We start from the raw sequence: 21,117 nt of genomic DNA on the forward strand, positions 1-21,117 counted from the left end.
GGGAGGGATGAGCCCAAATCGCTCCTTTGGCAAACTCACGCTTTGCACCAATCGCGGCTGCACCAGCCTGGCAGCGCCCGGGCAGAAGAGACGAAGGCAGCAGCTTGGATCCTGGTGCCCGTGGCAGTGGAGCAGTGTCCCGGCCCAGGCACACACCCTGCGCAACACCCGCCACTGCTCTCCCTGATGGAACGCAAGGAAGGCAGCACCCAACCCCAGGCAGGTCTCAGGCCCACAGCAGCACCTCTAGTGCCTTTCCACCACAATTCCTGAAAACCCTCAGCCTCTCCCTGCCTTTTCCTCCTTCATCCCTGGCACAGCAGCTCTGGGAAATTTGAATTCCCTGGCATGTTGAGGAAAGCGGGTGCTCCTTGCTGACACTGCCAGGGCTCCTCAGGGGCTCCAGAGCACGTTTGGAGCTGCTGCTCTTCCTGGGCCACTGCTGGTCCCGACAACAGCAGCCCAGGGGGAGGAGGAGGAGGTGAGGGATGGAAAGGGGAGGATCAGGCCCTTGATTAGAGTGTTATTAGGGCTGGAGTTCCTGAAGTTCAGCCATGCTGCTGAACCACCCCTGTGCACAAACACACAGCTCTGTTGGATCTCTGAGGGATTTTGGGCTACTGTGGCAGTACTGGAAATATTTTAGGGCTCAGATACCTCCAGCTCTGCCCACAAGAATCTTTTTTCCATGCTGGGAAAGTTTTCTGGAGCTTCTCCCCTTGGCCACTGCACAGGGATGGGCATTGGTCAGCCCTGCTCTGGCCAGCCCCAGGTGGCAGCCAGGACCTGAGGCTCCCCCCCAACACTTGGCTTTGATTCTTGCAGCTTTCAAGCTGCTGCAAATGTGAGAATGCTTTCTGTGGCCAAAACAGGCCTGGCTGTGGTTTGCTCAGCTCTGCAAGAAGCACAAAAGCCAGTGTGAGCACAAGCAGTGGCTCTGGGACGGCCTTTGATGGTTTTCACAGCAGGCTGGCTGGAAACCCCCCTGCAGGGGCAGCTGTGAGGGAACCAGTCCGGAATGCAGCAATTGATCATTTGGTGCCTGTCCCCAAGAACTGAGGGAGCCCCAGAACTGCTGCAAATCCCACAAGGATCTGCTCAATAACCTGACCAGGACTCTCTGAGGTCTAAGCTGAACAGGCAGAGCTGAATACACAAGAACTAATTTCCGGTTAATTCAACAGCTGTGTTTTATGTCCAAAAAGAGGCACAAGGATCCTCTGCCCCATTGTAATGGGGGAGGAATAGGTAGTCCCTGGAGGAACTGGGAGCGCTGGAATGGGATGCTCTGGGAAGCCCCACATGGGGACTCTTCATTCGTGGCCACCTCCTGGGCAGAGTGGGCAGCCATGGAAACCCAGGGGGAGGGAACACATGGGTCAGGGATCTCCAGTGCCCCCAGTGTCCCGAGTGTCACACCACATTCCTATAGATGTCCACACATTGCTGTGGTCACCCATGGGTTGCTGGCAGCTCTGCGTAGGTCACCTGGGGATCCTGCAGTGTGGTATCATGGGAGGACACTGCGAGAGACACTGGCTGTGGTATCTGGGCAGGGGACACTCATGGGTGACATGTCCCTCTGCATGTGTCCCAGCCCAGACTCACCCCCGTCTGCTTGGTGCTCTCGACGTGGGTGTACAGCACCTCCCCCTCCTCTGGGGGCCGGGGGCTCTGGGGGGGCCCTGAGGAAAAAGGGGATGTGTGGGAGGGAATGGGAGATCTTGGGGTTGGGGCCAAAAGTGTGTATCTGGTTTGAGCCCCTCACTCACCTTTCCCGCTGCTTCCTGTCAGCTGCAATGGAAAGAGGGGAGGTAACTGGGGTCCCAGGGCCCTACCCCTCTCAGGAATCCTGAAACCCCACTGCACCCTCGATTTCCCCCAGGACCCCTGAGCATCCCTGGTGCCACCCAGAACCCCTGAAACACCCCAGTGCTCTGTGCCCCCAGAATGTCAAACCTGGTAAAATGGCTCAACCTCCAAATTCTACCCAGGACCATTGTAAGACCTCACAAAATCCCTGTAAGGCCTTCCAACACCCCACAAACCCTTTAGTATCCTGGGAAAGACTCTGAGTGCTTAAGTCACAGGCTGTGGGTGCTGCCCTATCAGTACCACAATTCTGTGGCCCCCAGCTCCCCAGGGCCCCCCATTGTCCCCATTGTGACCCACCCATATTGTTCCACCTGTGCCAAACCACAGCTCCACCCAAGAGCAGGAGCAGGAAGAGAAGGGACCTGCCAAGGCCTGCGGCCACTGCTGGGGACAGAAGGGACACATCAGGGTCACCTGTCACTGCAGGGCTCCTGCAATCCCAATGACCCCGTGTGACCCCACCTGTGTTCCAGTGGTGTCCAGTGGTTCCCTGTGGTGTCACCTCCAGGGCCAGCTCTGGTCTGATCTCGGAAACGCGGTGCCCGTCCTGTCCCAGCTGGTTGGTGGCCAAGCACTGGTAGGTGCCCGATGTCCCACATCGATGGCCCCAAGCTCCAGGAGGGGACCCAGGCCACCTCGTTGTTGTGCAGCCAGGTGAAGGTGACAGGGGCTGAGCTCATGCACTGAGCAGCGCAGGGTCACGGGGTCACCTGGGCACACCTGGAGTGCCGGGGGACTGGGGGTGATGGTGGCATTGGCCACAGGCACTGCGGGGACACAGACAGGGCTGAGGCCAGGTTAGGGGCAGGGACTGAGGGGTGAGGGGGCAGCGTCAGTGAGTAGGGGCAGGGAATGCGGTGAGGGAGTGTCAGATGGGGGGATGTTGGAGCCTGTGCATGGTGGCACCTGGAGAGGTGCCTTTCAGAGGGAGTCTTTCAGCCGGGAGTGTGACTTATCTAGTGTTTAGCACACACAGGGAGAACTGCGGGGACGTGGTGGGGGATGCAGGAACCAGCGAGGGTGTTGGGAGGACCCAGAGAGAGAGCTGGGAAGGCAGAGCGGCACACAGAGGGTTCAGCAGGGATGGGAGAGCTGAGGGGGCTGTGGGGGCTCCCCATGCCCATCCCGGCACTCACTGCGCACCGTGACACCGAGCCGGGCACTGCACTTCTGCACGGCCCCCCCCCGGGAGCGCACCTCGCAGCTGTAATTCCCCGAGTGGGAGACCCCCACGGTGGGCACCAGGAGCTGCGGGGACCCCTGCGGGCCCCCCACCAACTGCCCATCCGGTAGAAGCGGTAAAGGAGGGCGGCTGGGGGGGCAGGGGGCTGGGGGTGCTGAGGCAGCTGAGATTGAGGGGGGACCCCACAGGGAGCTCAGGGGGACCCTCCAGCATCAAGACAGGCTTGAGCTCTGGGAATGAGATGGGGGTGAGGACTGTGACTCTGAGTCCACTGAGAAGTGGCTTTGGGGGTGTCAGGATATTGGGGTTCCAGCCGTGGGGGTGCTCACCGTGCACTGTCACTGTCACCTGTGCTGACACTTTTACTCCTGTTTGCACCAAGCCCCCGCAGCGGTAGCCGCCGCTGCTCTGCAGATTCAGGGGTGACAGGGACAGCTTGGTGTCACTGAGGGCCCCCCCAGCTCCTTGTCATCCTTGTAAAATTGCACCCTGGTGACAGGGCTCTCCTGCCAGCCCTGGCAGCGCAGTGTCACGCTGTCCCCCTCCAGCAGTGCCCGTGCTGGCACCTGCAGCACCAGAGGCTCTGTGGGACAGGAGGGTCCCATCACACTGAGGAGCCCGAGACATGTCCAGAGTGGATGCCCATGGCACTGGGGACATCTGGAGTGTCAACTGTATGGGAGGGTCCCAGAGACAGCAGGAGTAACCCCGTGACACAGCTGTCCCCGTGTGCAGGGGACAGGCTCTCTGCACACGAGGGATGTGCATCCATTCACGGAGTGGAGCCCACCCAGAACTATCAGGGAGCCTCCCTGAGCATTTCATTTCCCCACTCACTATTTGACACCATCACGGGGGGCTGAGCCCACTGCCGGGTTTTTTACACTGGTAGGTGCCACTCTCGGTGACAGTGAAGTTGTCGCATCCCTCCTGCCTCCAGCTCCGCCTGTCCTTGTACCAGGTTATGACACCGGCGGTTCCTGAGACCTGGCAGGTCAGTGTCACCCGGTCCCACAGCACCGCCCGCGTCCAGGGGGGCTCCACCAGGAGCTGGGTGCTCTGGGCACCTGCAGGTGACAGGGGACACCAGCCTGCCAGGGCCACCACGGGGCTGGGGACAGCGGGGCAGGGACATGGCATCCCCCGAGGACTCACCAGTGAGGCCGAGGGTCTGGGCTGGAAGGGAAAAGGGACAGGGCTGGGTGAGGATGTCACCATAGGGACAGCAGCACATGGGGGACCTGGTGTGGTGTCTGTCCCCAAACTGTTCCCACGGGAACACTTGTGTGGCACAGAGGTTTTGAGGACAGAAACACTTCAGTCACCCTGAGATGAGGCAGGACATGGGTGCATTTTGGACACCCCATGTGTGCACAGGTCACCTCCATCAGCTCTTCAGCACCTGTCCCCACAGCCACATCCCCATGGCCCTGAGCCCGTGATCCCATTCCCATGACACCTGTCACCATGCCCCATCTGCATGGGATGTGGCCCTTGTCCCTGTCCCTGCATCCCTGTCTCACCATCCCAAACAGCTTCCCCAAACCCAAGGTTCCTTTTGCCACATCCTTGTCCCCACACCCCAATCCCCCGTTCCCAACCCCACATCCCAGTTCCCCTGTTCCTGTCCCCACTGTTACCTCACGACTTTGGTCACACTGGGCTCCATGCCCATGCCCTGGCTTTGCTGACCTTGGGGTCCTCAGGGGACCCCACAGCCCCCTGTGCCCCCTCCCCACTGCTCTCTGCCTCACCAGGGCCCATCCCCAGGGCGTCAGGCCCGTGCCCAGGGCACTCACCCCACAGGAGCAGCGCCACCTTCCCAGCCATCCCGGTGTCCCCGGCCATGGGCACTGGCTGTCACTCGCTGCTGGGGCCACCTGTCCCTTGGCTGGCGGCTCTTGGGATGAAGGGACAGGAAGCGAGGTCATGTCTCGTCCTCATGTGTAGGTGGCCCTTGGTGGGGGCAGGGTGGGGACAGGATGGGGGCAGGGCAGGGACATTGTGACACATGGGTGATGGTGGGACATGTTTAGGACAGAGTTTTGTCAGAATTTTAAGGCAGAGGTGTTGCAGGGAGCCAGGGATTGGTGTCCAGGCATGGGGGTCAGGGGAAAAAAGGGACCCTCAGGAATGGGGGTTGTGGGGGAACAAGCAGTCATTGGGATTGGATCAAGGCAATGGTGGTGCTGGGCAATGGAGAGCTGGGATTGGGGTCCAAGAGAGGGGAGGAGAGACCAAGAGAATGGGGGAATTGGTTCCCAGGGGTCGCAGGGATGGGCTGTGGGGGTGGCACAGGGGTCACAGTCCTTCACAGGGTGTCTCAGATTTTGGGCTGACTCAGAGCCCAGCACTGCCCTCACAGGGTGATCATGGCCAGGGGGACACCCCAGGCTTGTCCAGGGAGGTTCTGGCTCTCTGCCCCACACACCCCTGAGCTTTTTCCCGTCCCCATTTCCTGGCAGCCATCCCAGGCAGCACCTGAGCAAGTAGCAGCTAAGGGATCCCAGGATGGGGAAAGGTTTCTGGGGGTGCAGGCATTGTTTGGGGGGCTGTGGGGGATGAGGGTCTCTGGCTGTGCTCCCCCAAGATTTTCACTTTCTCCTTCCTGCAGCAGAAGAAGAGACTGTTTGTGCTGAGGCCAGGATGTGTATTCTGTCCTGGGGACACATCCAGAGGCATCCTGCGAGGAGGGAAAAGGGCTCCTCTGGGCTGGTGACACCTGGGTCTTGTCCCAGGGGGCTCCTCTTTCTGGAGGTGCCAAATCCTTGGGGATTTCTCACTTTTCCTCTCACTTTCTGAGAGGTGGCACATCCTGGGCACCTCTCTCCTGGGGTTCCTGAGCCTTCTCACTGTCCCCAGGGGCCCTGGAACTTCTGGGGTGCCCAGAATTTAGGGGACACCTGTGATGACTTTGCCCTGATGATGGGAAATCCCAGGTACATTTGGTTCCACAGCAATCTGTAAATGCCCGTGTGTCCCTCAGGCTCTGATTCCCTGGTGAATGCACTGCACCCTGCCCTGAATTCCCCTGCCTGGGCACTCCTGCTCCTGCTGGGACACCCCTGTGCCCCAGAGCCACGTGTGGAGCCCCTGCTCCTTATTTCCACACTTTTTTCTCTTTTCTGGTGTCCACATCCAGAACCCAAACATTTTTCTGGGAGGTTCCAGAGGGCTGTAGGTTTTGTTCAGGTAGGATGGTCCTGATCAGGTTGTTGAGCAGATCCTTGTGGGGTTTGCAGCAGTTCCTGGTCTCTCTCAGTGCCTTGGGGACAGGCACCAAATGATCAATTGCTGCATTTCTCAACTGGTTCCCTCACAGCTGCTCCTGCAGGGGGGGTTTCCATCCAGCCCTGCTCTGAAAACCATCAAAGGCCCTCACAGAGCCACTGCTTGGGCTCACACTGGCTTTTGTGCTTCTTGCAGGGCTGAGCAAACCACAGGCAGGCCTTTTTTGGCCACAGAAGAATTCTCACCTTTGCAGCAGCTCAAAAGCTGCGAGAATCAAAGCCAAGGGGGCAGGGGGAGCCTCAGGTCCTGGCTGCCACCTGGGGCTGGCCAGAGCAGGGCTGGCCAATGCCCATCCCTGGGCACTGGGGCTGGGCCATGGCCTGGCCCCACACTTGGATGGCCACTGGCTTCAAGGAGCAGGAGTTTGGGAGCTCCATCCTGCCTGGGGCTCCATTCCCCAGCTGCTCTTGCTGGCTCAGATCCTGCAGGGGATGTGCTTGAAAGGGGAAGTCTGGAATCCCCCAGAGCCACCATCCCCCGGGGCAGGACCCCTGGATGTGTCCCCCAGGACAGAATCTGCCCCCAACCTGTGGCTCTCTGCACAAATGGCCTCTTCTTCATCTGCAGGAGGGAGAAAGTGAAAGTGTTGGGGGGCACAGCAGGACACCCCCGTCCCCCACAGTGTCCCCACCCCTCCCTGCAGACCCCTCACTCCCTGCTTTCCCCATCCTGGGCTTCCCCCAACATGTTTCCTTTCTCAGGTGCCCCCCCAAATTATCCAGGCATGAACTGGGGACTGTGAAATTGAGAGATTAAAGGAAGGAAATGGAAAATGAAGGGAGAAGAAAGCCCCTGGGTGTTGGCGAGGCACAGACCCAGAGCCCCTTCAAATCCCTCCTTGGGGTTTGTATGACCCCCCAAACCCATGGGCACCCCAGAGAACATAGCTGGTCCCTGGGTCTCCCCATAATCTGAGGCACCCGGGGAAGGAGTTGTGACCCATGGGCCACCCAACCACTGCCCATCCCTGGCACCCCCATTCTCCTGGGAACCCAAACATGGGACCCCCATTCCTTATGCTCCCCTTCTGGGGGACCCCATCCCAGGACTTCCATTCCCCAAGGTCTCCATGGCCCAGGATCCTCATTGTCAAGTAACTCTCCCACAAATGATCTCCCCTTCATTCTGCCTTCCCCCAGAACCTCAATTCTATGAGGTCTTTCCATTCCCCTGGCACCCTCATCCTTCGACTCCCATCAATGACTTCAAATCCCTGGAGCCCCCATTATCCTGGGAGTCTCATCCCTGAATACCCTGAGCCCTGGTGACTCCCCCTCCTCCAGGCCTGCCATTGCCCTGGACCTCATTCCTGGCTCCCTACACTCTCTGAGCCCCCCACCCCTAGGAACTCCATGTCCCACTTTGTGCCACCCAGCCATGTCCCCAGCCTTGTCCCCACCCTGCCCACAGCCTGTCCCCAGCTTGTAGCCATCCTGCCCCCACCAAGGGCCACTGACACAATGAGACAATGGGAGCATTCCACTGATTAATGAATGGAGAAGAGATTTGCCTTGACAAACAAACTGTCGGTTTTCTGGTAAATGAAATTGGGTAACAGAAGATGAAAGAAGCAATGGGGGGAAAACTGTGAATTCTACAAGAATTAAAAATTAAAAGGGAGGGTTACACATTAAAGGGAAATGTCAGGTGTCAAGCGTTCCGGGAAGTCTGTGCCTCTCGAGTACCTCAGCCAATGGGGAAAGAGAGAGGGAAAAGTGGCCGAGAAATTAGGATAAAAAAGGAGGCTGCATCCTCCAAAAATCCGAGAGATCCCAGGGGAATGCCCCATGGCTTCTCCCTTTATTCAATAAAGAAAAAGGACTCCTCTGTCTCGTTTATGGACATAAACCTCTGGTGTTTGGATTAATTTTCCTTACAGATCCAAAATGTAAAATCTATACAAAAAGTGCAAACAGCACTGAATTGAGAAGACCAATCCGGGAGGGTGGGGTTGCATAACCTGGAACTGGAATTGGACAATTAACCATAATATGAGAATGGACCAAAACTTATAAAAGTGTGAAAAGTCGTGACTTCAGTTTGGGTGTAGCCTTGGCTGGGCTGTTGTAGTGCTCAAGGTAAATTCTTGGAAGGCCCTTTAGTAAATCCCTATTTTATTCCTTTAACTCTGCCTAGTGTCTGTTCAGGTCAGCCACTTTTGGTATCAGAATGAAGGGGTACTTTAACAGTTAAATGAATTTATTTGGATTAGGAAGATCGGTATCCCTGCTGAGAACCCCTGCAATGAGACCTTGGGAATGACGGACAGAAATCCCGGTGGGTGAAGCTGCCGACGGAGGGGGAGGTGGGACCCCCGGGAGGAGCCCCCGGCACGGAGGCTGCCATGGCACAGCCAGTGCCGGCGCTGTCATGGAGTGTGGGAGGTGTGACAATGTCCATGAGACTGTCACAATGTGATGGACCGACAGCTGGGATGTCTCTGAGCCCATTCTGACAGTGTGCCCGAAGCCACTGTCGTGACATGTCGGGAGTGACTATTGCCAGGCAGCTCCCCCAGCAGCTCCCGGGACTCACGGGATGTGCTGGAGCTGATATGGGATAGAGGGCAGGGGTGGGTGCGGAAACTCCAGAAGCTGGGAAGGGCAAATCCAAGGGATGGCAGAGATGGAATGCTGCAGCCAAGAAGAGCCCGAGGCTGCGAGGGGAACAGTCCTGCAGGGAGGAAGGAGGGGCACGAGGGGCTCCGGAGATTCCCTGGCAGCCCTTGGGGGACCCTGGGGATCAGAGATCCCCCACAGCCCTGCAGGAGCCCCCAGCAGAGCAGGGGGTGCCCGAGGGGGCTGTGAGGCCGTGGGAAGCCCCTGCTGGAGTACTTGGGACAGAGCTGCAGCCCACGGGAAGGATTCGTGCTGGAGACGTCCCTGGAGAAGGGTCTCCCTGGAATGCAGGGACTCCACCTTGGCTGAACAACATCAGAAAAAAACTGTGCTGAACTGCCCGCAAACCCATTCCCAACTCCTTGTGCCGATGGAGGGAGGAGGAAAAGTCTGGAAAGGAGCTTTTGCTTAGGAGAAAGGGTTTAGAAGGATTTGTTTGACTTCTCCTTTTCCTGCTCTGATTTTGTCAGCAATAAATTCAATTAAAATCTCTGATTCTGAGTGTTCTTCCCGTGGCAGGATTTCATGAGCAATCTCTCCCGGTGGTTGTCTAACCCAGGAACCGTTCATTCAATTTTCTCTCCCTCTTCAGCTGCAGAGGGCAGAGAGAGACCGTGGGTGCGGGGCATCCAGCCACTGCACCCACAGCAAGGCAGGAAGGAGGAGGCTGGTCAGGTTGTTGAGCAGATTGTTGTTGTCTTTACAGCAGTTCTGGGGCTCTTCTCAGTGCCATTGGTGAGACAGGCCACCAATGATCAATTGCTGCATTTCTGGACTGGTTCCCTCACAGCTGCCCCTGCAAGGGGGGTTTCCAGCCAGCCCTGCTCTGAAAACCATCAAAGGGCCTCACAGAGCTTCACTGCTTGGTCTCACACTGGCTTTTGTGCTTCTTGCAGGGCTGAGCAACCACAGCCAGGCCTTTTTTGGCCACAGAAAGAATTTTCACCTTTGCAGCAGCTCGAAAGTTGTGAGAATCAAAGCCAAGGGGGTAGGGGAGCCTCAGGTCCTGCTGCCACCTGGGGCTGGCCAGAGCAGGGCTGGCCAATGCCCATCCCTGGGCAACTGGGGCTGGGTCATTGACTGGCCCAACACTTGGATGGCACTGGCTTCAAGGAGCAGGAGCTTGGGAGCTCCTTCCAGCCTGGGGCTCCATTTCCCCATCTACCTTGCTGACTCTGATCCTGCAGGGGAGGAGCAAGAAAGGAGAGGTCTGGAACAGGATTTCTCTCCAAATCAAATAAACCCAAAGTGTCCCAACCCCTTATGACAGAAACCTCGTGGGGGGATTGTGGGGAGCAGGAGAGGGAGGGGGAAGCCCTTCAAGCTTCACAAGTTTTTCATGGGGAGGGTCTCATCCATCTCCTGGTTGCCAGCACTCAGGCCCTGCAGGCGTTTTGGGTGTGGGGTTGAGGTCTGGGTGTTTTTGGGGTGTCTGTGCCCTCCCTGACTGACACCAGCCCATGTCTGTTCCCCCCATTCAGCCCAGCTGGGGTTTTTCACCCACAGAATGATCTTGGTGGGCTGTGCAATGGGGCCGAGGTGCTGCACCTGTGAGGGTTCCCAAATGGGGATTGAGGCTCCCAGATGGGCGGGGGCAGCCAATGAGGGGGTGTAGAGTGGGTGGGTCACACCCCGAGTTGGGGCACCCCAGAGGTCACAGCGGTCACAGTGCCCCACTGAGGACAGAGGGGGATGGCAGGGCCCCCCTGCCCGGGACAGGGATCTCCGGGATGTGCCCTGCCCTGGACAGGGACTTGCTCAGGGAATGTGTCCAGGGACCCTGCCCAGAACCGCCATCCCCCAGGACAGGATCTCCCCCACTGGGATATGTCACCACTGGGACAAAATCCACCCAGAACGTGCCACCCCCAGGACAGGATCCCCTCAGGCAGGACCCCCTGGATGTGCCCCCAGGACAGAACCCACCCTGTGTGACTCAGCACAAACAGCCTCTGCCTTCTGCTGCAGGAGAGAAAAAGTGAAAGTGTTGGGGGACCTCAGCTGGACATCCCCATCCCCCACAGCCTCCCCACCCCTCCCTGCATACTCCCCACCCCCTTTTCTCCCTCCCTGGGGTCCCCCCACCCATTCCCTGCCCAGGTGTTTCCCAGGATGTACGAGCCAGGAATTGGGAGTGAGGGAGCATGGCACAAAAGTAAGGGAAATAAGGAAAACAGAGAAATAAAGAGAGGAAAAAGTCGAGGGCAGGGGAGGGAACAGAAACGGAGCTACCCAGGCTCTCCATGTGATGCCTGCCCAGGAAATGTGCACCCCAGGGGGGCAGCGTTGGGCCCTGAGTCACCCCAAAATATGAAGCACCCAAGGAAGGAGCTGTGACCTTTGGACCTGCCCAGCTACCGCTCATGCCTGGCACTGCCCATTCCCCTGGAAATGCAACCATGGGAACCCCATTCCTTCTATCCCTCATTCCCTGGGACCCCAATCCCAGGACTGCTATTCCCTAGTATCTCCATTTCTAAGGACCCCCATCCTGGTAGTTCCAGCTCCTGGCACCCCCTTTGCCTAAGGACCATGATTCCAAAAGGACACCCATTCCCCTGGCATCCGCACCCCTGGGATCCATCCCATGATCACAAATCCCTGGAGACCACACTGTTCTGGAACCCTCATCCCTGAGTGTGAATCCACCCAACCCGTGGGACCCTCATTCCTAAGGGACCCCATCCTCGGCACCCCAGTGCCCTGGGCACACATCCTTGGCTCATTGCCCCGCCTCAGCCTCCAAATTCTGACAACATCCTGTCCTCACCATGTCCCACCATCACTCCCATGTCCCACAAGGTCCCCAACCTGCCCCAATCCTGTCCCCACCCTGCCCACACAAAGGGCCACCTACACATGAAGACGACACATGCCCTCGCTTCCTGTCCCTTCATCCCAAGAGCTGCCAGCCAGGGGACAGGTGGCGCAAGCAGCGAGTGACAGCCAGTGCCCATGGTCGGGGACACCGGGATGGCCGGGAAGGTGGCACTGCTCCTGTGGGGTGAGTGCCCCAGGAACGGGCCTGACGCCCTGGGGATGGGCTCTGGTGAGGCAGAGTGGTGGGGAGGGGGGCACAGGGGGGCTGTGGGGTCCCCTGAGGTCCTTAAGATCAGCAGAGGTAATGGGGGACAGAGGCAGTGGCCTCTCAGTCTAACCAGGGTTTTGGGGTGGCTCTAGGAACAGGAACAATGGAACTGGAATGTGGGAGAGAGATGTGGAGACAGGGATGGGGGACAGGGATTCGGGGACAGGGATGTGGGGTTTGGCTGCATGGACCTGGGGCAGCTCTGGGGAAAGGGATAGAGGGGATGCACCATGGGGGGGTGCCCACAGGGCTGGTGAGTGTGACCTGTGCCAGCCTGAGATGGCCACACTGACCCCATTCCAGAGGCACCCGTGCCACCCAGATGCGTGAAACAGAGCTCTACCCTGGTAGCCTCTGCAGACCTGTTGGGGACCAAGCACTTTACTACAAGAAGGGTGTCCTCAAAGGGATATTTTGAGGACAGCCCCACCCTGATCCTGGGTGCCACTGTCCCCACGGTGCCACCCCCACCCAGCCCTGTCCCTTCTCCCAGCCCAGATCCTCGGCCTCGTTGGTGAGTCCTCAGGGGATGCCATGTCCCTGCCCTGCTGTCTCCAGCCCCTTGGTGGCCCTGGCAGGCTGGTGTCACCTGTCACCCGCAGGTGCCCAGAGCACCCGGCTCCTGGTGGAGCCGCCCTGGACGCCGGCGGTGCTGTGGGACCGGGTGACACTGACCTGCCAGGGCTCGGGGACCACCGGTGCCACCACCTGGTACAAGGACGGGTGGCTCTGGGGGAAGGAGGGACCCAACAGCTTCACTGTCACCGAGAGTGGCAGCTACACGTGTGTCAGACCTGGCAGTGGACACAGCCCCCCCGTGATGGTGTCAAATGGTGAGGGGGAATGTGAAATGCTCAGGGTGGTTGGCTGATAGGTCTGGGTGGGCTCCACTCCTTGGGTGGCCTCACAGCCCTTGTGTGGTCAGAGCCTGTCCCCTGCATACAGGGAGATCCCAGTGCATCCCAGTGTGGTGGGATCCCCGTGAGGACAGCTGTGTCACGGGGCTGCTCCTGCACAGTGGACACTCCTGCCAGATGTCCCTGGTGCCATGGGCACCCACTTTGGACCTGTCTCAGGCTCCTCAGTGTGATGGGACCCTCCTGTCCCACAGAGCCGCTGATGCTGCAGGTGCCAGCACGGGCACTGCTGGAGGGGGACACGGGAGCACTGCGATGCCATGGCTGGCAGGACAACCCTGTCACCAGGGTGCGATTTTACAAGGATGAGAAAGAATTCGTGGGGTCCCTCAGGGGCCACCAAGCTCTCCCTGCCCCCCCTGGAGCTGCACAACAGTGGCCGCTACCGCTGCAGGGGCTGGGTGGCCTCAGGAATGTCACAGTCAGCACCGGTGACAGTGACAGTGCACGGTGAGCACCCCCACGGATGGAACCCCAATATCCTGACACCCCCAAAGCCACTTCTCAGTGGACTTAGAGTCACAGTCCCCACCCCCATTCCTTCCCAGAGCTCTTCCCGGTGCCGGTGTTGGAGGTTCCCCCCTGAGCTCCCCGAGGGGTCTCCCCTCAATCTCAGCTGCCTCAGCACCCCCAGCCCCCTGCGGCCCCCAGCCCCCCTCCTGTACCGCTTCTACCGGGATGGGCAGTTGGTGGGGGGCCCGCAGGGGTCCCCACAGCTCCTGGTGCTTGCCGTGGGGGTCTCCCACTCGGGGAATTACAGCTGCAAGGTGCGCTCCGAGGGGGGCCGTGCGGAAGAGCAGCGCCCGGCTCAGTGTCACGGTGCAGAGTGAGTGCAAGGATGGGCATGGGGAGCCCCCACAGCCCCCCCAGCTCTCCCATCCCTGCTCAACCCTCTGTGTGCTGCCCTGCCTTCCCAGCTCTCTCCCTGGGTCCCTGCATCGCCTCTCCTCCTGTCTGCATCCCTTACCAGGTCCCCTCAGTCCCTTCCTGAGTGCAACTGTGCTAATCTGAGGTCCCTGCATTGTCAATAGGTCACCATCCCTGTCAGGGCACCCAAAATCTTCCCTTCAGCCCTTTCCTGGTGTACCCTCTCTAAATATGCCATCTGTTCATGGGGTCCCTTCCACTCCATTCCAAGCGTCCCCACCGTCTTCTTCCTCACTGGGATCCCCCCAATCCTCTCTGATCCTCCCCCTCTCTGATTCCCTCACTGCTCCCTGGTGACCCCACTCCTCCCATGTCCCCAGTCCCGCCTGTGTCACTCCGCAGGGGTCTTGCACTTGGGCGTGTGTCCCTGTCGCTGCAGCCCCCCCCCGGGGACAGGTAGCACTAGGGGACCACCTGGTGCTGAGTTGAACGGTGGCCGTGGGGACAAGTCCCCTTCTGTCCTTCTCCTATCACCAGGGGGGCTCGGGGACAAGACTGGGCACCACCCCTCGCTTGGAGCTGTGGCACCAAAATAGGGCCTTTTATGCCTGTTGACACCGTGGCTGAGAGTGTCCCCCTGAATGTCACCATCTGGGGTGAGAGGGACCCTCGAGCTACGAGTGACTCCACCCACAGCATCCCCTTCCCACCCATCCCAAACTTATCCCCCACTCCAGCCCCTTCTCCCTAGTGGATGCCAGCACCTTCCAATGACCTCAGCCCTGTCTGTGTCCCCGCAGTGCCCGTGGCCAATGCCACCATCACCCCCAGTCCCCCGGCACTCCAGGTGTGCTCAGGTGACCCCCTGACCCTGCGCTGCTCGGTGCAGGTGGGCTCAGCCCCTGTCACCTTCACCTGGCTGCACGACGGGCACGAGTTGGCCCGGGGTCCCCTCCTGGAGCTTGGGGCTGTCCATGTGGGACATTCGGGCACCTACCAGTGCGTGGCCACCAACCAGCTGGGACAGGACGGGCACCGCGTGTTCCGGGCACTCAGCCCAGAGCTGGCCCTGGAGGTGACACCACAGGGAACCACTGGACACCACTGGAACACAGGTGGGGTCACACAAGGTCACCGGGGTGTTCAGAAACCCCGGGGTTCAGGGTGACCCCGTTGTGTCCCTCTGTGTCCCCAGCAGTGGCTGTGAATGTCGGCAGGACCCTCCTGTACCTGCTCCTGCTTCTGGTTGTCATTGGGGGCTGTCATTGTTGTCACCACCGGGGTGGGTGACCCACTCAGAGTGTGGGTGACCACACGGGCAACTAAAGGACACCAGTGACACCTATGAGAGCATGCTGTGACACTGGGGACACTGGGAGTCCCCATGCCATGGCTCCCGTGGTTGCCCATCCTGCCCAGTGTGATGACCATGAGTCAGGGGGCTGCACAGGGCACCCAATGCTCCCCTTTCCCCCTCCCAGTGCTCCCAGTATACTCATGGCTCCCCACCTCTCCTCCCAGTGCTGGGGGAACACAGGACTCGTTTCTGTCTTATTGGGACCAAAATTCAGCTTTTTGGCTCAACTGGTAGAGTTGGTGTTTCTTTGTTCAGCTCTGTTGGGCTTTAGGAATGGGATTCTCCAATTTTGTGCTGTCACTAAAAAACAGGGGCTGCTGCCCCTCCCCTGCCAGTGCAGGGACAAAAGGCAAAGGCCCCAAAGGGCTGAGACAAGAACAATTTCCTGCAAACTGTAACGAGAGAAAACAACCAGCAGCAACGAGGGTCAGAATCCAAAGGGTCACAAAAGGAACCATTTCAAGGAAAAGCCCCAACAAGGAACAAACCCCAGACAATTCCCCCAGCTCAATTCCTCCACCAGAGGAACCTGGCACGGCCCTGGATCTTCATTGCTCTGATGGCCACAGCAGCCTTCAGGAGGCTCTGGATTCTCGTGTCACCATTCCCAAACCCCTCCTGTGCCGTGGTCCCCACACCACGATGTCACAAAGGCCCTGGGGGGTTCCAGAGCCTCTCCCTTTTCCAGGGCAGCCAGGATCAGGCCATGGCAGTTGAATTCCCTCTGTCTCCACAGCAGCTCTGCCAAAGCCAAGTGATGCCCTTTGGGCTCCCTCAAATCCCCTCTCCTGAGAGAATCGGTGCCAAGGATTCCTGGGGCCTCGGGGCCAGTCCCAAGGGGATGTTTTGGCCATTCCCAGAATTTAAAACACTCACAAATGGGGGAAAAATTCCTCCCAATGCCCACAAAATCCTCCCCTCTCAGCCTGGGAATTCTGCTCCTCCAATTGTCCCATCCAGGTGCAGAATTCCCCCCCGCTCCCAGAGCTTCTCCCATATGGAAAATCACAGAATTGGGAATTTGGGTCAGCTGGGACAGAGCCAAATCCCAGCCAGGATTTCTGCAGGATTCACTGGCCACAGGCAAGTCCTGACAGCTCCTCACACCCCTTGTGCTTCCAGAGCTGGTAGTAAAAGTTTCCTGCAGCTCAGAAATCCTCGGAATTAATCAGTAATTGAACTTAACCAACCCAGAGTGAACTGCAGTGGTGGGGAGATGTGGAGGGATCCCAGAAAACCAATATTCACACAGGGATTTGAGGCACTATAGTCCCAAAAGATCCACAAAGTTTCACTAATTTTGGTTTTGAGGGGGAAGGTGAGTTTCCACACAGCAGGAATTTCAGGAATATTCCCATGGAAAGGTGTTTTCTGCGTCAATGTTAAAATTTTGGGTGTCAAAAAGCAGCAGCCGGAGAACACCAGATCCAGGATCTCCCCCCAAATTCCCAGCAAGGGCCATGGGCCCATCTCCCCTCAATCACACTCTCACCAAGGGACCCTCCCCACCTCAGGACACCCCAAACCTCACCACACCCTCAGCAAGGGACCCTCAGCACCTCAACACCCCAAATTCCCAGCAGGGGCTGGGGATCTCAACTCCTCTCATTAAACCCTCAGCAAGGGACCCCCCAAACCCCACCAAGGGCTCCTCTTCCTGATCCAAATAAATTCATTTAACTGTTAAAGTACCCCTTCGTTCTGATACCCAAAGAGGCTGACCTGGAACAGACACTAGACAGAGTTAAAGGAATAAAATAGAATTTAGTAAGAGTATTACACGGATATACCTTGGGGAGTACAAGAGGCTTCACCCAAGCTGGACTCCAAGTCTTGAGTTTTCACAGTTTTATAACTTTTGGCCCATTTCCATAGGGTTAATTGTCCAATTCCAGTTCCAGGTTATGCAATCTCACCCTCCCAGATTGCTCTCCCCAATTCACTGCTGTTTGCACTTCTTGTACAAATTATACATTTTGAGGCTGAAGCTGCAGCAGTGTCCCTGGTCCTGGAGCTGGAAAAGGATTGTTTTGTCTGACTGAACTGTGAGGAGAACCTCCTAACACTTTACATGGAGTTCAGAGTCACACACTAAGGCAGTGCAGAATCTGGAAAACAGGAAAACTAAAATTTAAGGCATCAATTCCAATCCCAGGCAAGTGCTGGGGGTGTCCCTCCATGGACACGTTCCATCGGGCACCGCTCCCTCGGCTTTACAGACATCCTGATAGTCATGAGACTGCCCAAACCCCTCCCGAAATCCCTCCGCATTTTGCACACAGTGAGTTCCGTCACTTAGGATTTTTTGGATTTTTGTCATTTATGTTTTCCATGGAGTAAGATTGCCACCTTCTGTTCGCTGTTCTGAACTACACAGCGTATTTTGGGGGGCTTGCTTCTATTTTATACGATTCCATCGTTGTTATAAGAATATATTATATTATTGGCTTTTCGCAATTAATAAAATGAATGCTGTATGTATAATGTTGCGAAACTCTGCTATATAAACCTAGTTTATTTTAGCTGCACGTGGGCGCGGCTCTGGACTCCATTTCCCAGGGGGCACAGCGCGTGGCTGGGCGTGGCTCAGTGCGTCACTTCCGCCGCGGCTGCGCTGACTCGTCGTTGCGGCGCTGGCGGCGGCAGAGACGGTGAGGGGCGGGCGGCCGGAGCGTCTCGGGTCGTGTCCTCGGGGCTCGGGGCGCTGGGGCGGCGCTGGGAAGGGTCTGTAGGAGAGGCTGGGCCGTGGGTGGAGTGGGCAGGAGCAGCCGGGGCTGCGCGCTGGGGAGCGGCTGCAGCAGGGCAGGGCTGGGGGAAGGAAGGGGCTGCTGGCCCCGCGCTGGGCCGGGCTGGGCAGGCGGGTCCGGGCCGAGCCCACGAGGTGCAGCGAGGCCAAAGGCAGGGGCTGCACCTGCACCGAGACAGCGCCGGGCTGGGAATGGATGGAGAGCAGCCCTGGGAAGGATTTGGGGCATGGGGTGACAAGAAGCTCAGCGTGCCGTGGCTGAGCTACCGTGCACTGGGGACACAGAAAGCCAACACTGTCCTGGGCACATCCCCAACAGCTGGGGCAGTGTGTGAAGGGGGGATTGTGCCCCTCATCACAGCGGCTCATCGAGTCACTGCCTCCTAAGAGTAAAATTGATATTTCCCAGATGGTTGTTGTTGGTGGTTTATTTTGTTTCTTTTGCTAAATGTTTTAATGAACTTTATAGAGCATACAATTTGTAAAATCGAATTAACCAATTTGAAAGTAGTGTCCTTTTTTTTCTTTTGTTTTTGATAGTCTGCATCTTCTTTTTCATTAATTAAGGTGTATCCTGACTTTTTTTTCCTTGTAAACATTTGGATGAACTATTAAGATTAATCTTTTCTTATTAGGAGGGCTTGTTCTTTTAGATTTTCCCTCATTCTGGTATAACTGCTATTTCTAATGGTATTTGAAACTTTTTTTTCTCAATATGTTATTACTTATTTCAGAAATTTGTAAGATATTTCTCCTCCATACTTTCGTTTTACTTTTACTTACTACGCCTTTAATTAATGACAGCAACTTCAAATTCCTTTTCCCTTTCTCCTGCCATCTTTGCACACATCACATTTTCTTAGAACATTTGCTACACAATTCCTTTCTGTTCTATTATTTACTATAAATTTGAATAATTTCTTTTGTGGGCCTGTTTTCTTAAAGGCTTTAGATGATAGAGCCCATGATCTCCCCGTCTTCTTCCAGATGTTCCTCCCGAACTACTCTCAGATCCCTTCCCAGCTGAGGGCACCTCCCTCCACAGTGTATCTTTTCTTCACAGCACAAACAGGCATTCTCAGCCTGCTCCTGGTACCTTGACTGTGCCAGGGCTTCACCCTTTCCCTTCTCCCCGTCTCTAAAACACGAATGTTTAGGAGTAGTGGGATGGGAGGGACTGTCAGGATGTCTCTGGATTTCAGCTGAACTCTCAGCACTTTGGTACGATATTCTTCCTTTACAGAGGGAGTTCCTTTGGGCAGTGGGAGCCGGAGTCACTAAGGGAGCAGTGGCAAGGGCAGGGTTTAGTAAGAGACCTGAGAGTGCCCGAGAGAGAGAGAGAGGTGGGGGCAGAAGGCAGCACTTGTGGGGAGAGTGGTTGGAGGGAACCGCCGAGGAGCCTCCATCAGCACCCAGATCAGTGCACGGCCCGTGCACACGCGGCTGGTGGCGCTGGGACCGCGGCGCCTGGGAGGGACAGGGGACAGGCAGAGGAACCGGCGAGGGTTGTGCTGGCACAGGCGGGGAGCCCAGGGCAGCCGGGCCACGGCTGGAGCAACTTGCGAAAAACCCGCAGCATCTTGGATGGAGACTGGGGCAGGCACCGGGGGAAAAGCTTCGGGTGCCGAGGCTACGGCAAAACCGGAGCCGGGGGAACGCAATATTTCCCGAGGATCCCAGCTCTCTTTTCTTTCCTTCTTCTTCTCCTTCTCCTTTCCTTTCTCTGTCTCTGGGGTTTTTGATCTTGTAAAAACTTATTTTTCCAGGGGTTTGGTGTCTCTTGCCCAATACATGGCATACTCCCCATTCTTTGGATCACTGGATTCTCCTCAATTTACAAATACATTCAAGGGCTGGCAAATCTAAGCCTCCCAGGGCATGTCTACCAGCACTTTTCCTTCCCCTTCTTTCTTTGAACCTATCTTACCTGCTTCTTGTCCCATTTTCCCAAGACTTTTCCCATTCTTCCTGGCCTCTGCCTCTCTAACCAATTTCTCTGGTAACTTAAATATCACTTCCCTCCCCCACAGCAAAGAAAACTCTTATTTTCCAAGAGTACAATATAATCCACCTCTTTCCAGAAAATAAACTTTTAATTAATAATACATATGCATTCATTCACACATACTCAATTTTATTTCTTCAATATGTTTTTCTCACTAATTCTTACAAGACAACACAATACCAAAGTACCTTTTCTTTACTGTCACATTTTTGTTGGACAACCTTGGATGCTCTTGGGAATTTCATCCCTCAATCCAGCAATGTTTTGGGTCCCCTACTTTTATCCTGTTTCCTAGTAATCCACTACTGTGGACTGTGCTAGGAAACCCTTGGCTCCCTTTATCCTTTGTATCCCAGTTCTTACATGAACCCTGATTTTTATCTGAACCTTTGGTACCTGGGTTCTTTGGTTTTCTAAAAAAACCTGACCCATTCCTGACTGGTCCTTTGGTGCCTCTGGCCTCGACTTTTTAAATAAAATCCCTTTGACAAACGCCCCTGGCCCCTGATTTTTATTTTAAATCCCCTCAAGGAGCTCTCCCAGCCCCTGATTTTATTTAGAAGTCCCCTCTTCACTCACTTTGTTCCTTCACCTGCCGCTTGTCTCTTGAGAAGTCAGAACTGAGGTTAGAAGAACTCAGCACTCGGCCTGTAACTGCTGCATCTCAGAGAGACACCAGTCACACACCACCCAACCAAGCGATACTCACAGTTCACTGATGTTCTTGCCTGGATCTTTATGCACAGGAAATTACAGGTAACTTACTGCAATTTTCCTCGGGGAACTCAAATTCCTTGCCCATGCTATTGCATAGCGACCTGGTTCAGGGACCCAGCACGGTGACCTTTAGCCCAAGGCCACTCGGTCCATTAGCTCCAGACACCAACGTGGTGGACAGCAAATGGCATTTATTCAGGGGTCACAGGGGGTTTTATGGCTTTAGGTAGCTTGTGTCATTTCCTCTAGATCATCTCTGGCCAGCAGGGGGGGCTGCCAGGTACAGAGCTAGGGTTTGACCACAAAGGGGAAGGGGTCACCAGCTGCCCATAACAACCCGAAGTTCTTCCGCGCGCATTGTCCCTATCTCTACATTTCCCCCCTCCCTCAGGATTAGTAAAAATCATATAAAGGTTACATAATGTAGGCATTTAAAAATTTCATGGGTTAGTA

The 21,117-nt window shown here is 56.6% G+C and overlaps 1 protein-coding gene and 1 long non-coding RNA gene across 2 annotated transcripts in view; one reads left to right on the forward strand and one right to left on the reverse strand.

Moving 5' to 3' along the window:
* LOC306815692 (Fc receptor-like protein 2) overlaps positions 1–21,117 on the forward strand; it is a gene marked incomplete at its 3' end in the record, with an annotated part of 57,466 nt that overhangs the window by 34,220 nt on the left and 2,129 nt on the right. Inside the window, exons 3-4 of the mRNA XM_079332254.1 lie at positions 14,640–14,954; positions 15,038–15,121. Of these exons, the coding sequence (XP_079188380.1) occupies positions 14,640–14,954; positions 15,038–15,121 (399 nt within the window). The remainder of the gene's footprint in view (positions 1–14,639; positions 14,955–15,037; positions 15,122–21,117) is intronic.
* LOC306815694 lies at positions 4,060–4,945 on the reverse strand. Its single transcript, XR_013777442.1, has 3 exons — positions 4,858–4,945; positions 4,214–4,234; positions 4,060–4,125 (listed from the first exon to the last, which is right to left on the reverse strand). It is a non-coding gene; the product is annotated as an uncharacterized lncRNA (long non-coding RNA).

The sequence above is a fragment of the Erithacus rubecula genome (assembly GCF_903797595.1).
Source record: "Erithacus rubecula genome assembly, contig: scaffold_188_arrow_ctg1, whole genome shotgun sequence".
Lineage (NCBI taxonomy): Eukaryota > Metazoa > Chordata > Aves > Passeriformes > Muscicapidae > Erithacus > Erithacus rubecula.